The sequence below is a fragment of the Carcharhinus amblyrhynchos genome, unplaced genomic scaffold (assembly GCF_965287045.1).
Source record: "Carcharhinus amblyrhynchos unplaced genomic scaffold, sCarAmb.v2.hapA scaffold_58, whole genome shotgun sequence".
Taxonomy (NCBI): Eukaryota; Metazoa; Chordata; class Chondrichthyes; order Carcharhiniformes; family Carcharhinidae; genus Carcharhinus; species Carcharhinus amblyrhynchos.
The window spans coordinates 339,104-353,251 of NW_027649798.1; the positions used below are offsets into that span (position 1 = coordinate 339,104).

The 14,148-nt window shown below is 47.5% G+C and overlaps 1 protein-coding gene across 1 annotated transcript in view; it reads left to right on the plus strand.

Moving 5' to 3' along the window:
• The window catches only part of btbd9 (BTB (POZ) domain containing 9), a 226,368-nt gene that overhangs the window by 192,889 nt on the left and 19,331 nt on the right, over positions 1-14,148 (plus strand). Inside the window, exon 9 of the mRNA XM_080182504.1 lies at positions 12,716-12,823. Coding sequence (XP_080038630.1) covers positions 12,716-12,823 — 108 coding nt within the window. The remainder of the gene's footprint in view (positions 1-12,715; positions 12,824-14,148) is intronic.

Below are 14,148 nucleotides of genomic sequence, written 5' to 3' on the forward strand. Positions count from 1 at the left end.
CAAGTGCGGCCGCACTAGAGTAGTGTACAGTTGCAACATTACACTGCGACTCCTAAATTCAATCCCCCTACCAATAAACGCCAAGACACCGTACGCCTTCTTGACAACCTTATCTACTTGATTCCCAACTTTCAGGGATCTATGTACACACACACCTAGATCCCTCTGTTCATCCACACTATTCAAAGTCCTCCCGTTAGCCCTATACTCGACACATCTGTTGCTCCTACCAAAGTGAATTACCTCACACTTCTCCGCATTAAATTCCATCCGCCACCTCTCGGCCCAGCTCTGCAACCTATCTAAGTCTCCCTGCAGACTATGACACCCTTCCTCACAATCTACCACACCTCCAACTTTGGTGTCATCAGCAAATTTACTAATCCACCCAACTATACCCTCATCCAGATCATTAATAAAAATTACAAACAGCAGTGGCCCCAAAACAGATCCCTGAGGCACACCACTCGTAACTGCACTCCATGATGAATATTTACCATCCACCACCACCCTCTGTCTCCTATCTGATAGCCAATTCCTGATCCAACTTCCTAGATTACCCACAATCCCATACATCTGCATTTTCTGCAGAAGCCTACCATGGTGAACCTTATCGAACGCCTTACTAAAATCCATGTATACCACGTCAACTGCCTTACCCCCATCCACCTCTTTGGTCACCTTCTCAAAATTTGGCCCATATCCCTCTATACCCATCGTACCCACGTGGTCGGTGCAGTCTCGATGGGCTGAAAAGCCTCCTTCTGCACTGTAGGATTTCTATAGTATCTATGATTTCTACAGGTGGTGGAACCAACCAGGGAGCAGGCTATTCTGGATTTGGTATTTGTAGTGTGCAGAGATGAATTAATCATATTATTGTTAAAGATCCTCAAGGAAAGAGTGATCATAGCACGATAGAATTAAAAATTGAGTTGAGGGTGACCAGTTGGCGTCCCACACTCACGTTCTGTAGTTAAACCAAGATAATGACATAGACATGAAGCCAGAGGGTGGTTGTAGAGAGTTGTTTTTCAAACTGGAGGCCTGTGACCAGCGGTGTGCCTCAGGGATCAGAGCTGGGCCCACTGTTATTTGTCATTTATACAAAGAACAAAGAACAACCCAGCACGGGAAACAGGCCCTTCGGCCCAACGAGCCCGCACCGCCGCATCACCCTACACCTATTCTACCCTGCGTATCTACAAATAGAACCCCTGACTTAGCCAGATTCAGGGGAGAATAGTGTCAATTTGGTAAAACCAATCAGCCTAAGAGCACATCTTTGGGGTGTGGGAGGAAACCGGAGCGCCCGGAGGAAACCCACGCAACCACAGGGAGAATGCACAAACTCCCACAGACACAGGCCCAAATCCATGTATCTGCACAGCTAGCAGTGATAGTCACCGAGCTGTTGCGGCGCCCGTCTACCGGTCCAGGATCAAGCACACACACCGACACGAAGTACTAGGCCACTCCAGGAACCTCCAGGAGCAGCCCACGCACAACCCACCGTGTGCATGCCCCTCGTTTGACAACGAGGTGGACCTCCACCTGCGGAGTGAAAAGACAAAAACGTTAATCACAAGCCTGCCTTTCCGGTGTCTCCCGAGGTTCTAACCCTTATTCAATAACCCCTACCACAACCCTCCATCCTCGTTTCACTCATGTGCCTATCTAACTGAACCTTAAACGAGTCCAACGTTCCCGCCTCCACCACCCCACTCGGTAGCGCGTTCCATACCCCCACTACTCTCTGCGTAAAGAACCTTCCTCTCATATCCAAATTATACCTCTCCCCCCTCACCCTTAAATCATGTCCTCTTGTATTCGTAACCAATCTAGGGAGCAGTCTCTCACTATTGACCCTGTCTATTCCCTTCAGTATCTTATATACCTCTATCATGTCACCCCTCAATCTCCGTCTTTCCAAAGAGAACAGTCCCAGTTTCTCCAACCTTTCCTCGTAACCCAACCCCTCCATGCCAGGCAACATCCTGGTAAACCTCCTCTGCACCCTTTCCAGAGCCTCCACGTCCTTCCGGTAGTAAGGTGACCAGAACTGGACGCAGTACTCCAAATGCGGTCTAACCAACGTTCTATACAACTGAAGCATTAGACGGCAGCTTTTAAACTCTATACCTCTTCCTATAAAGGCTAGCATTCCATAAGCCTTCCTGACAACATTCTCCACTTGTGTCACAACCTTCATGGATTTGTGAACCTGCACTCCCAGGTCCCTCTGTGTTTCTATACTCCTAATTTGTCTACCTTTAATCACATAGCTCCTCTCTGCATTATTCCTTCCAAAATGCATCACCTCGCATTTGTCAGGATTAAATGCCATCTGCCACCTATCTGCCCAATGCACCAACCTATCTATGTCTTGTTGTATCACCTGACAATCCACTTCAGTACCCGCCAACCCTGCCATCTTGGTGTCATCAGCAAACTTGCTGATCACACCACCTACGCTCTCTTCCAAGTCATTTATGTAGACTACAAAGAGGAGAGGTCCCAGTACCGAGCCCTGCGGCACACCACTGGTCACTGGCCTCCAGCTGGACAAAGTCCCCTCCACAACTACCCTCTGTCTCCTATTACCCAGCCAGTTCTCAATCCACCTAGCTACCTGACCCCGTATCCCATGCGCCTTAACCTTTTCTACCAGCCTACCATGAGGGACTTTGTCAAACGCCTTACTGAAATCCATATAGATGACATCAACGGCTTGCCCATCGTCAACCGTTTTTGTCACCTCCTCAAAGAATTCCACCAGATTCGTAAGGCAAGACCTCCCTCTAACAAAGCCATGTTGCGTATCCCCAATCAGACCGCAACGCTCCAAATGCTCATACATCCTACCCCTAAGTACTTTTTCCATTAATTTCCCTACCACCGATGTCAAACTCACCGGCCTATAATTCCCAGGGTTATCCCTACTACCTTTTTTGAACAGCGGTACCACATTTGCCACCCTCCAGTCTTCTGGGACCTCACCTGTGTCCAAAGAAGAGACAAAGATTTGCACCAGAGGCCCAGCAATTTCATCTTTCACCTCCCTAAGCAGCCTGGGATAAATACCATCAGGCCCCGGAGCTTTATCCGTCCTTACGCTACCTAAAAGCCCTAGCACTTCCTCCCTCGTAATAGATATTTCCTGCAGCTGATCCTCAGCTCCCTCTAACAGACCGCACGATTCCGAACCCCTCTCCTTCGTGAATACTGACGCAAAGTATTCATTCAGGAGCTCCCCCATTCCCTCCGACTCAATACATAACTCCCCACTTTTGTCCCTAAGAGGACCAATTTTCCCTCTAACTACTCTCTTGCTCCTAATATAGGAATAAAATGCCTTTGGATTCTCCTTAATCCTCCCAGCCAAAGCCATTTCATGCCCTCTCTTCTCCCTTCTAATTCCCCTTTTTAGCTCCCTCCTACTCTCTCTATATTCCTCCAGCGCACTCTCCGTACCCAGTCGTTTCGACCTAACATACGCCTCCCTCTTCTTCCTGACCAAGTCTTCGATACCCCCTGTAATCCACGGCTCTCTAATCCTACCTTTCCCATCCTTCCGCTTAACCGGAACATACCTCCCCTGCAACCATTTCATTTTGCCTTTAAAAGCCTCCCACTTGCCAACCGTGGACTTGCCAGCTAACAGTCCTTCCCAATCAGTGTCCTGCAGCTCCCTCCTAATCCTGCTATAGCTCGCCTTTCCCCAGTTCAGCACACTCCCGTTCGGCCGGCACTCGTCCCTTTCCATTTTTATGCTAAAGTAGACGGACTTGTGGTCACTATTAGCCACATGTTCGCCTACCTCTACCTCTCCCACCTGCCCCGGCTCATTACCCAACACTAAATCCAGTATAGCCTCTCCCCTAGTCGGACTAGTTACATACTGCTCTAGAGACCCTTCCAAAACACATTTCACAAACTCCTCTCCCTCCGTACCCCCAGCTCTAGGCCCCCTCCAATTCACTCCAGGAAGATTAAAGTCACCCACTACAACCACCCTATTCTTCCTGCACCTATCCAAAATGCCCCTGCAAATACCTTCCTCCACTGACCTCGGGCTGTTGGGTGGCCTATAGTACCCCCCTAGCAATGTAATCTCTCCCTTTTTATTCCTCAACTCCACCCACAGCGACTCAATCCCTATCTCTTCCATATTGCCCTCCCTCTGCACTACTGTGATGTTTTCCTTTACCAACAGTGCCACCCCTCCACCTCTCTTCAACCCTCTTCTGTCACACCTAAAACACTTGTACCCAGGAACATTCAGCTGCCAGTCCTGCCCTTCCCTTAACCACGTCTCTGTTACAGCCACCACATCTAACTGCCTCACACACAGCAAGGCCCTAAGCTCATCCGTTTTCCCTGTCATACTCCTAGCATTGAAACAGACACAGTTCAACCCACGAGTGTCCCTCGGAACCTCCTTCTCCCTGATACTTTTCCTTTCACCCGACTCTCTCCCAGCCACCTCCCCACCCCCCCTCCATATTAGTTTAAACCCTTCGTAAACACCCTAGCTAACCTCCCCGCTAAGACATTAGTTCCCCTCCCGTTCAAATTCTCCCCACCTTTCCTGTACAATTGCCCTTCTCTCCTAAACACCTCCCAGTGATCCACAAAAGTAAAGCCCTCCACCCTACACCAATCCCTCAACCATGCATTCAGCTGCATGATCTCTTCATTCTTTGCCCTGCTTGTACCGGGCAGCAACCCAGAGATTGCCACCCTGGAGGTCCTACTCTTTAGTTTGGCCCCCAGCTCCCTAAATTGCCTTCGTACCTCTACCCCACTGCTCCTTCCTATGTCCCCCTCCCCTACATGTACTATGACCTCAGCCTGTGCCCCCTCCCCTTTCAAAATTCCTTCTACCCTGTCCGTTACGTCCTTGACCCCTGCTCCAGGGAGGCAGACCACCATCCTGGAGTCACGCCTCTGTCCACAGAACCTCCTATCGATACCTCTGACCCTCCCATCCCCTACCACTATCACCTTACCGGCCCCCTTCTGTCCCTCTAAGTTAGTCTCCCCCTCCTGCCTATCTTTCTGTGCCCCTGTCGACAAACCTTGGGGGGCCTCTGGGGAGGCTGGGGGACCCTGACTGCTCTTCTTCTTCCTCTTTCCCCTCCTCACAGTCGTCCATCCTCCCTTCTCTTCAGCCCTTGAGACTTCCTCCTTCTCATGTTTCCCAGCCATTATCTCCTCGTTCTCCCTGACTAGAAACGCATCTTCCAGCCGCCCCTCGAGTTGCCTGACCCGGGCCCTCAAGCACTGCAGTTCCAAACATTTACTGCAGATGTGGACCTTGGGGACACGTGACACGTATATTAATGATTTGGACGAGAATATAGGAGGCATGGTCAGTAAGTTTGCGGATGACACCAAGATTGGTGGCATAGTGGACAGTGAAGAAGGTTATCTTGGATTGTAATGGGATCTTGATCAGTTGGGCCAGTGGGCTGAAGAATGGCAAATGGTGTTTAATTTAGACAAATGCGAGGTGATGCATTTTGATAGATTGAACTAGGGCAGGACTTACTCAATTAATGGTAGGGCATTGGGGAGAATTACAGAACAAAGAGACCTCGGGGTACAGGTTCATAGCTCCTTGAAAGTGGAGTCACAGGTGGACAGAGTGGTGAAGAAGGCATTCAGCATGCTTGGTTTCATTGGTCAGAACATTGAATACAGGAGTTGGGATGTCTTGTTGAAATTGTCTGAGATATTGGTAAGTTTACACTTGGAATACTGTGTACAGTTCTGGTCCCCCTATTATAAAAAGGGTATTATTCCACTGAAGAGAGTGCAGAAAAGACTTACTAGGATGCTGCCGGGACTTGATGGTTTGACTTAGAAGGAAAGGCTGAATAGACTGGGACTTTTTTCTCTGGAGTGTAGGAGGCTGAGGGGCAATCTTAGAGAGGTCTATAAAATAATGAGGGGCACAAATCAGCTAGATAGTCAGTATGTTTTCCCAAAGGTAGAGGAGCCTAAAACTAGAGGGCATAGGTTTAAGGTGAGAGGAGAGAGATACAAAAGTGTCCAGAGGGATAATATTTCATGCAGAGGGTGGTGAGTATCTGGAACAAGCTGCCAGAGGTAGTAGTAGAGGGGGGTACAATTTTGTCTTTTAAGAAGCTTTCAGACATTTACATGGGTAAGTGAGTATAGAGGGATATGGGCCAAATGCGGGCAATTGGACTAGCTTAGAGGTTTTAAAAAAAAGGGCAGCATAGACGAGCTGAGTCGAAGGGCCTGTTTCCATGCTGAAAACCTCTGTAACTTTATGACAGACTTGGCCTTAGTGGACTGGGCAGGAAAGAATGAAAGGCGGACAGTTGATGAGCAGTGACAGTTATTTAAGGAGTTGTTCAATTTCACCCAACAAAAATATATTCCAGAGAGGAAGAAAGATTGTAAGAGGGAGAAGAACATCCATGGCTAAGCAAGGAAGTTAAAGACAACATAAAGACAAAAACTAAAACATAGGCATATCATCATCAAAAAGAATTAGTGTGAGGTAAGCTAATGGGGCAAAGGTAGGCAAGTCTCTTGGTCCTGATGGAATGCATCCCACGGTACTAAAAGAGATGGTGGGAGAAATAGCAAATGCACTAGTGGTAATTTACCAAAATTCACTGGACTCTGGGACGGTTCCCGCAAATTGGAAAACAGCAAATGTGATGCCACTGTTTGAAAAAGGAGGTAGACAAAAGGCAGTTACTATAGGCCGGTTAACTTAACTTCTATAGTAGGGAAAATGTTTGAATCTATCATCAAGGAAGAAATAGCGAGACATCTGGATATAAATTGTCCCATTGGTAATACGCAGCATGTGTTCGAGAAGGGAAGGTCATGTGTGACTAATTTGGTGGAATTCTTTGAGAACATTACATGTGCAGTAGACAATGGGGAACCTGTGGATGTGGTGTATCTGGATTTCCAGAAGATATTTGACAAGGTTGGCAATGAGAAGAGATTGAATAAACTAGAATAGTTTTCACTGGTAAGACGGTTGCTGAGGGGAGACCTGATAGAGGTCTACACAGTTATGAGAAGCAGTCAGGGTGGATAGTCAGAGGCTTTTTCTCAGGGTGGAAGTGTCAGTTACAAGGAGCCACAGGTTCAAGTTGAGAGGGGGAAAGTTTAAGGGAGATGCGTAGGGGAAGTTTTTCATGCAGAGAGCGCTGGGTGCCTGGAATGCGCTGCCAGAGGAGGTGGTGGAAGCAGGCACATTAGCAACATTGAATAGACATCTGGATGGGTACTGAATAGGAGGGAATAGAGGGATACAGACTGAGTAAGGGCAGAAGGTTTTTTTCTAATTTAGTTAGGGCTTCATGATTGGCACAGACTTGGAGGACCGAAGGGCCTGTTCCTGTGCTGTACTCCTCTTTTAAATAAAAGCAAATTACTGCAGATACTGGAACCTGAAACCAAAAGAGAAAATGCTGGAAATCCTCAGCAGGTCTGGCAACATCTGGAAGGAGAGAAAAAGAGCTGACATTTCAAGTCCAGATGACCCTTTGTCAAAGCCCTTTTTCTTTATTCTTTGCGAGGTTATCTGATTAAAACATAGGATTCTTAGGGGCTTCATAGAAATCATAGAAACCCTACAGTACGGAAAGAGGCCCTTCGGCCCATCGAGTCTGCATCGACCACAATCCCACACAGACTTGAAGGTAAATGCTGAGAGGATGTCCCCCCTTGTGGGGGAGTCAGTGGATTGGTTAGTATTTAAAAACTCTGCAACTAGCCTGAACGAGTGCGCCACTGCAGTTACTGACTTCATTAGTAAGTGTGTAGAAGACTGTGTGTCAAAGAAGCAAATCCGTGTGTTCCCAATTGGAAACCGTGGATGAACAGGAATGTCCACTGCTTGCTGAAATCCAGGTCTGAGCAATCAAGTCAGACCACACTGACCTATACAAGGAAGCCAGATATGATTTGATTTGATTTCATTTTATTTATTATTGTCACATGTAAAAAGATACAATGAAAAGTATTGTTTCTTGCGCGCTATATAGACAAAACGTGCCATTCATAGAGAAGGAAACGAGAGAGTGGAGAATGTAGTGTTACAGTCGTAGCTAGGGTGTAGAGAAAGATCAACAAGGGAAATTAGGAGAGCCAGAAGGGGTCATGAGAAGACCTTGGCGGGTAAGATTAAGGAGAATCCCAAGGCCTTCTATAAATATGTGAAAGGTAAAAGGATAAGAAGAGAAGGGATAGGACCTATAAAAGGTGAGGGGGGAAAGGTTTGTGTGGAACCAGAAGAAATGGCAGAGGTGCTTAACGAGTACTTCGCCTCAGTATTCACGGTGGAAGCCGATCTGGGAGATTTTGTTATGGATTTGCAGCAGATGGAAAGGATTGAGTACGTGAATATTAAGGAGGAGGATGTGTTGGAACTTTTGAATTCTATCAAGGTAGATAAGTCGCCGGGACCAGATGGGATGTACCCCAGGATACTGTGGGAGGCGAGGGAAGAGATTGCAGAGCCCCTGGCGATGATCTTTGCGTCGTCAATGGAGACGGGAGAGGTTCCAGAGGATTGGAGGATTGCAGATGTAGTTCCTATTTTTAAGAAAGGGAACAGAGATAGCCCGGGAAATTACCGACCGGTGAGTCTGACCTCAGTGGTTGGTAAGCTGATGGAGAGGCTTCTGAGGGACAAGATTTACGAACATTTGGAGAGGTTTGACATGATCAGGAATAGTCAGCATGGATTTGTCAAGGGCAGGTCGTGCCTTACGAGCCTAGTTGAGTTCTTCGATAATGTGACTGAACACATTGACGAAGGAAGTGCCGTGGACGTAGTGTACATGGACTTCAGCAAGGCGTTTGATAAGGTCCCCCATGCAAGACTTCTTGAGAAGGTGAGAGGGCATGGGATCCAAGGGCCTTTGGCCTTGTGGATCCAGAACTGGCTTGCCTGCAGAAGGCAGAGAGTGGTTGTGGATGGGGCTTTTTCTGAATGGAGGTCAGTCACCAGCGGAGTGCCTCAAGGATCTGTTCTGGGACCCTTGTTGTTTGTCATTTTCATAAATGACCTGGATGAGGAAGTGGAGGGATGGGTAAGTAAGTTCGCTGATGACACGAAGGTCGGTGGTGTTGTGGATGATCTGGAAGGATGGCAAAAGTTGCAGCAGGACATAGATAGGATGCAGGACTGGGCGGAGAAGTGGCAGATGGACTTCAACGCGGATAAATGTGTAGTCGTCCATTTTGGCAGAACCAACGGGATGAACGAGTACACTATCAAGGGCAGAAGTCTGAGTAGTGTTGAGGAGCAGAAGGATCTTGGGGTCCGGGTCCACAGGACTCTTAAATCGGCCTCGCAGGTGGAGGAGGTGGTCAAGAAGGCGTATGGTGTACTGGCCTTCATTAATCGAGGGATTGAGTTTAGGAGTCGGGAGGTAATGCTGCAACTTTATAAGACCCTTGTCAGGCCTCATTTGGAGTATTGTGCGCAGTTCTGGTCGCCTCACTATAGGAAAGATGTAGAAGCTATTGAAAGGGTGCAGAGGAGATTTACAAGGATGTTGCCTGGACTGGGAGGCATGCCTTATGAAGTTAGGTTGAGGGAGCTGGGACTCTTTTCCCTGGAGAGACGAAGGTTGAGAGGCGACCTGATAGAAGTTTACAAAATGTTGAGAGGAATAGATAGGGTGGACTCTCAGAGGCTATTTCCCCAGTTTGAAATGGTCGCTACGAGAGGACACAGATTTAAGGTGCGGGGAGGGAGGTTCAGAAGTGATGTTAGGGGTAAGTTTTTCACTCAGAGGGTGGTGAGTGAATGGAATCGGCTGCCGTCAGTGGTGGTGGAGGCGAACTTGCTGGGGTCTTTTAAAAGACTTCTGGATGAGTATATGGGGTTTAATGAGATTGAGGGTTATAGATAGGTCTGTAGGTTGGTAGGTGATGTGATCGGCGCAACTTGTGGGCCGAGGGCCTGTTTGTGCTGTAGTGTTCTATGTTCTATGTTCTAACTTAATGCAAGGTAGGTCCATTCAAAAGTCTAACAGCAGCAGGGAAGAAGCTGTTCTTGAGTCAGTTGGTACGTGATCTCAGACTTTTGTAACTTTTTCCGGAAGGAAGAAGGTGGAAGCCAAATTGTCTGGAGTGTGGGGTGCTTAGTTATGCTGGCTGCTTTGCGAGAAGTGTAAACAGAGTCAGTGGATGGGAGGCTGGTTTCCATGATCAATTGGACTACATTCATGATCTTTTCTTTGCAGTCGTAGGCAGAGCAGGAGCCATACCAAACTGTGATACAACCAGAAAGAATGTTTTCTGTGGTGCATCTGTAAATGTTGGTGAGAGTCATAGCTGACATGCCAAATTCCCTTAGTCTTAACATAAAACATAGAACACTACAGCACAAACAGGCCCTTGGGCCCACAAGTTGCGCCGATCATATCCCTACCTGCCAGGCCTATCTATAACCCTCAATCCCATTAAATCCCATATACTCATCCAGAAGTCTTTTAAAAGACCCCAGCGAGTTCGTCTCTACCACCACCGAAGGCAGCCGATTCCACTCACTCACCACCCTCTGAGTGTCTGTGTGGAGTTTGCATATTCTTCCCGTGTCTGCGTGGGTTTCTGCAGGTGCTCAGCTTTCCTCCCACAGTCCAAAGATGTGCGGGTTAGGTGGATTGGCCATACTAAGTTGCCACTTAATGTCGGGATTGGTAGTATAAATGCATGGGGTTGTGGGGATAGGGCTTGCATGGGATTGTGATTGGTGCAGACTCGACGGGCCAAATGGCCTCCTTCTGTGCTGTAGGATTCTGTGATTCTGTCCTGGTTCCCCCCATGCCGAGACTATAGTTCAGCCCACCAACGATTCTACTTTCTCAGAGGACTAAGGAAATTTGGCATGCCAGCTATGACTCTCGCCAAGTTTTACAGGTGCACCATCGAAAGCATTCTTCCCGGATGTATTGCAGCTTGGTATGGCTTCTGCCCTGCCCAAGGTCACAAAAAAACTACAAAAGGTCATGAATGTAGCTCAATCCATCATGCAAACCATCCATTGAATCTGTCTACACTTCCTGCTGCCTCAGCAAAGCAGCCAGCATAATTAAGGACCCCACACACCCTGGACATTCTCTCTTCCACCTTCTTTTGTTGGGAAAAAGATACAAAAGTCTGAGGTCACGTACCAACCGACTCAAGAACAGCTTCTTTCTGCTGCTGTCAGACTTTTGAGTGGACTTACCTTGCATTAAGTTGATCTTCCTCTGTACCCTAGCTGTGACTATAATCACTATAATCTGCATTCTCTCATTTCCCTCACTACAAACGGTATGCTTCATATAGTACGCAAGAAGCAATATTTTTCACTGTATATGAATACGTGTGACAATAATAAAACAAATCAAATCAAGAGAGTCTCAGCCCAGTGGACAAAGGTGCAGAATAAAGAGACACCAAGACTGAGATGAGAAGGACTTTCTTCTTTCAGAGGATTGAGAGTCTTTGGAACTATTTGCCGCAGAGAGCTGCGGGAGCAGAGTCTTTGTGTATTTTTGAGGCTGAGATAGATAGATTTTTGTTCAGAAAAGAAGTCAAGGGTTATGGGTAAAAGGCAGGAAAGTGAACATGAGAAGTGAGGAGAGGTTGGAGAAACTTGGTTTGTTCTCACTGGAGCGACGGAGGTTGTGGGGCAACCTGTCAGAAGTCTACAAGATTATGAGGAGCATGGACAGAGTGGATAGTCAGAAGTTTTTTCCCAGGGTGGAAGAGTCAATTACTCAGGGGCACAGGTTTAAGGTGCGAGGGGCAAGGTTTAAAGGAGATGTACAAGGCAGATTTTTTTACACAGAAAGTGGTGGGTGCCTGGAACTTGCTGCCAGGGGAAGTAGTGGAAGCGGATATGGTAGTGACTTTTAAGGGTCGTCTTGACAAGTATATGAATAGAATAGGAATAGAGGGATATGGTCCCTGGAAAGGTAGGGGGTCTTAGTTCAGTCGGGCAGCATGGTTGATGCGGGCTTGGAGGGCTGGAGGGCCTGTTGCTGTGCTGTAATTTTATTTGTTCCTTGTTCTAAACGTTGTCAGATCTGCCACGATCCTGTTGGGCTGCACTTGGATGTTGCTTCGAGAATTGCCTCGTGCTTCACGTCATTAGTGTGTGCTTAAACTGGACCATTTGACGGGCAACATGACAGCTCAGTGACTATCACTGTTTGCTGTGCAGATACATGGACCTGGGTCGGATCTCCGGCTTGGGTCGGTGTCTGTGGGAGTTTGCACATTCTTCCCATGCTTGCGTGGGTTTTCTCCAGGTGCTCCGGTTTCCTCCCACACCCCAAAAACGTGCTTTTAGGCTGATTGGTGTTAATAAATTGTCCCTAAGTTGGACCTCCCTTAACCTGGCGCACATATAATTCCCTAAATTTGCACCCCTATATTGTGGAGTCCACTAGATATAGACAAAAGTCGTAGGTAGAAGAAGGATTGGAATGAGGTGCTCACTGAGTGTTAAAATGGGCGGCGTGGGCTTTAGGGCCAAAGGGCCTGTTTCCTGTGCTGTGTTGTTCTTTGTTCTTTATTGAATGATGGAGCAGGCTCGAGGGGCCGAATGGCTTCCTTCTGTTTATTACGGAACTAACTGGCTCGTCCTGCTGTGTCGCCTTGTCTGTAATGTCTTCATAATTTGCCTGCACCATTTACAGTCTGTCCTTCTGCTCAGGTTACTCCTCTGGGATTGCGATGATCGAAGCTACAGTTTCTACATCGAGGTTTCCAACAATCAGCAGCAGTGGAGGATGGTGGCTGATCGGACAAAGGTCACCTGCAGGTGAGGATCTCTCTTTACTCTTTCAAACTTACATGCCTGCGGATTCCTTGGATCATAATACTCTCAGTAATATAGGGAGGGACAAGTCATACAAATGTTTCTGGGAGCAGAAAGGCTGCTGAATATCTCTATATTAGAGTTATGATCACCATTGTGTCTAGGTCAGTGCCCCGACTGTGACTGGTTTAGTGTCCCGACTGTCTCTGGCTCAGCGTCCCGACTGCCTCTGGGTCAGCGTCCCAACTGATCCTAAATGAATATATCTCATCAGTATTCACTGTTGAGAAAAGCATGGATGTTAGGGAACTTGGGGAAATAAATAGTGATGTCTTGAGAAGTGTACATAATACAGAGAAGGAGGTGCTGGAAGTCTTAAAGCGCATCAAGGTAGATAAATCCCCAGACCTGATGAGGTATATCCCAGGACACTGTGAGAGGCCAGGGAGGAAATTGCGGGTTCCCTAGCTGAGATACTTGAATCATCGATAGACACGGGTGAGGTGCCTGAAGATTGGAGATTGGCAAATGTTGTGGCTTTGTTTAAAAAGGGCAGCAGGGAAAAGCCTGGGAACTACAGGCCAGTGAGACTCACATCTGTGGTGGGTAAATTGTTGGAAGGTATTTTGAGAGACAGGATCGACAGGCGTTTAGAGACCAATGACTGATTAGGGACAGTGCCTCACAAATTTGATTGAATGCTTTGAGGAGGTAACTAAGTGTGTGGACGAAGGTAGAGCAGTTGATGTCGTATACATGGATTTTAGTAAGGTTCCCCATGGTAGGCTCATGAAGAAGGTAAAGAGTGGGATAGAAGGAAATTTGGCCGCTTGGATAGGTAACTGGCTGAGTCACAGAAGACAGAGGGTGGTGGTGGAGGGAAAATTTTCAGGCCAGTTACCAGCGGTGTACCACAGGGGTCAGTGCTGGGTCCTCTGCTATTTGTGATTTTATCAATGACTTGGAAGAGGGGGCTGAAGGGTGGGTTAGTAAATTTGTTGACGACACCAAGATTGGTGGAGTAGTGGATGAAGTGGAGGGCTCTTGCAGGCTGCAAAGAGACAGTGCTATCAATGTCTCTTTGAATGTCCAAATAGGATGCAGAGCTGGGCCGAAAAGTGGCAGATGGAGTTTAACCCTGATAAGTGTGAGGTGATTCATTTTGGTAGGACAAACTTGAATGCAGATTACAGGGTTAACAGCAGGGTTCTGAGGAATGTGGAGGAACAGAGAGATCTTGGGGTTCATAGCCACAGATCTCTGAAGGTTGCCACTCAAGTGGATAGAGCCGTGAAGAAGGCTTATAGTGTGTTAGCGTTTATTAACAG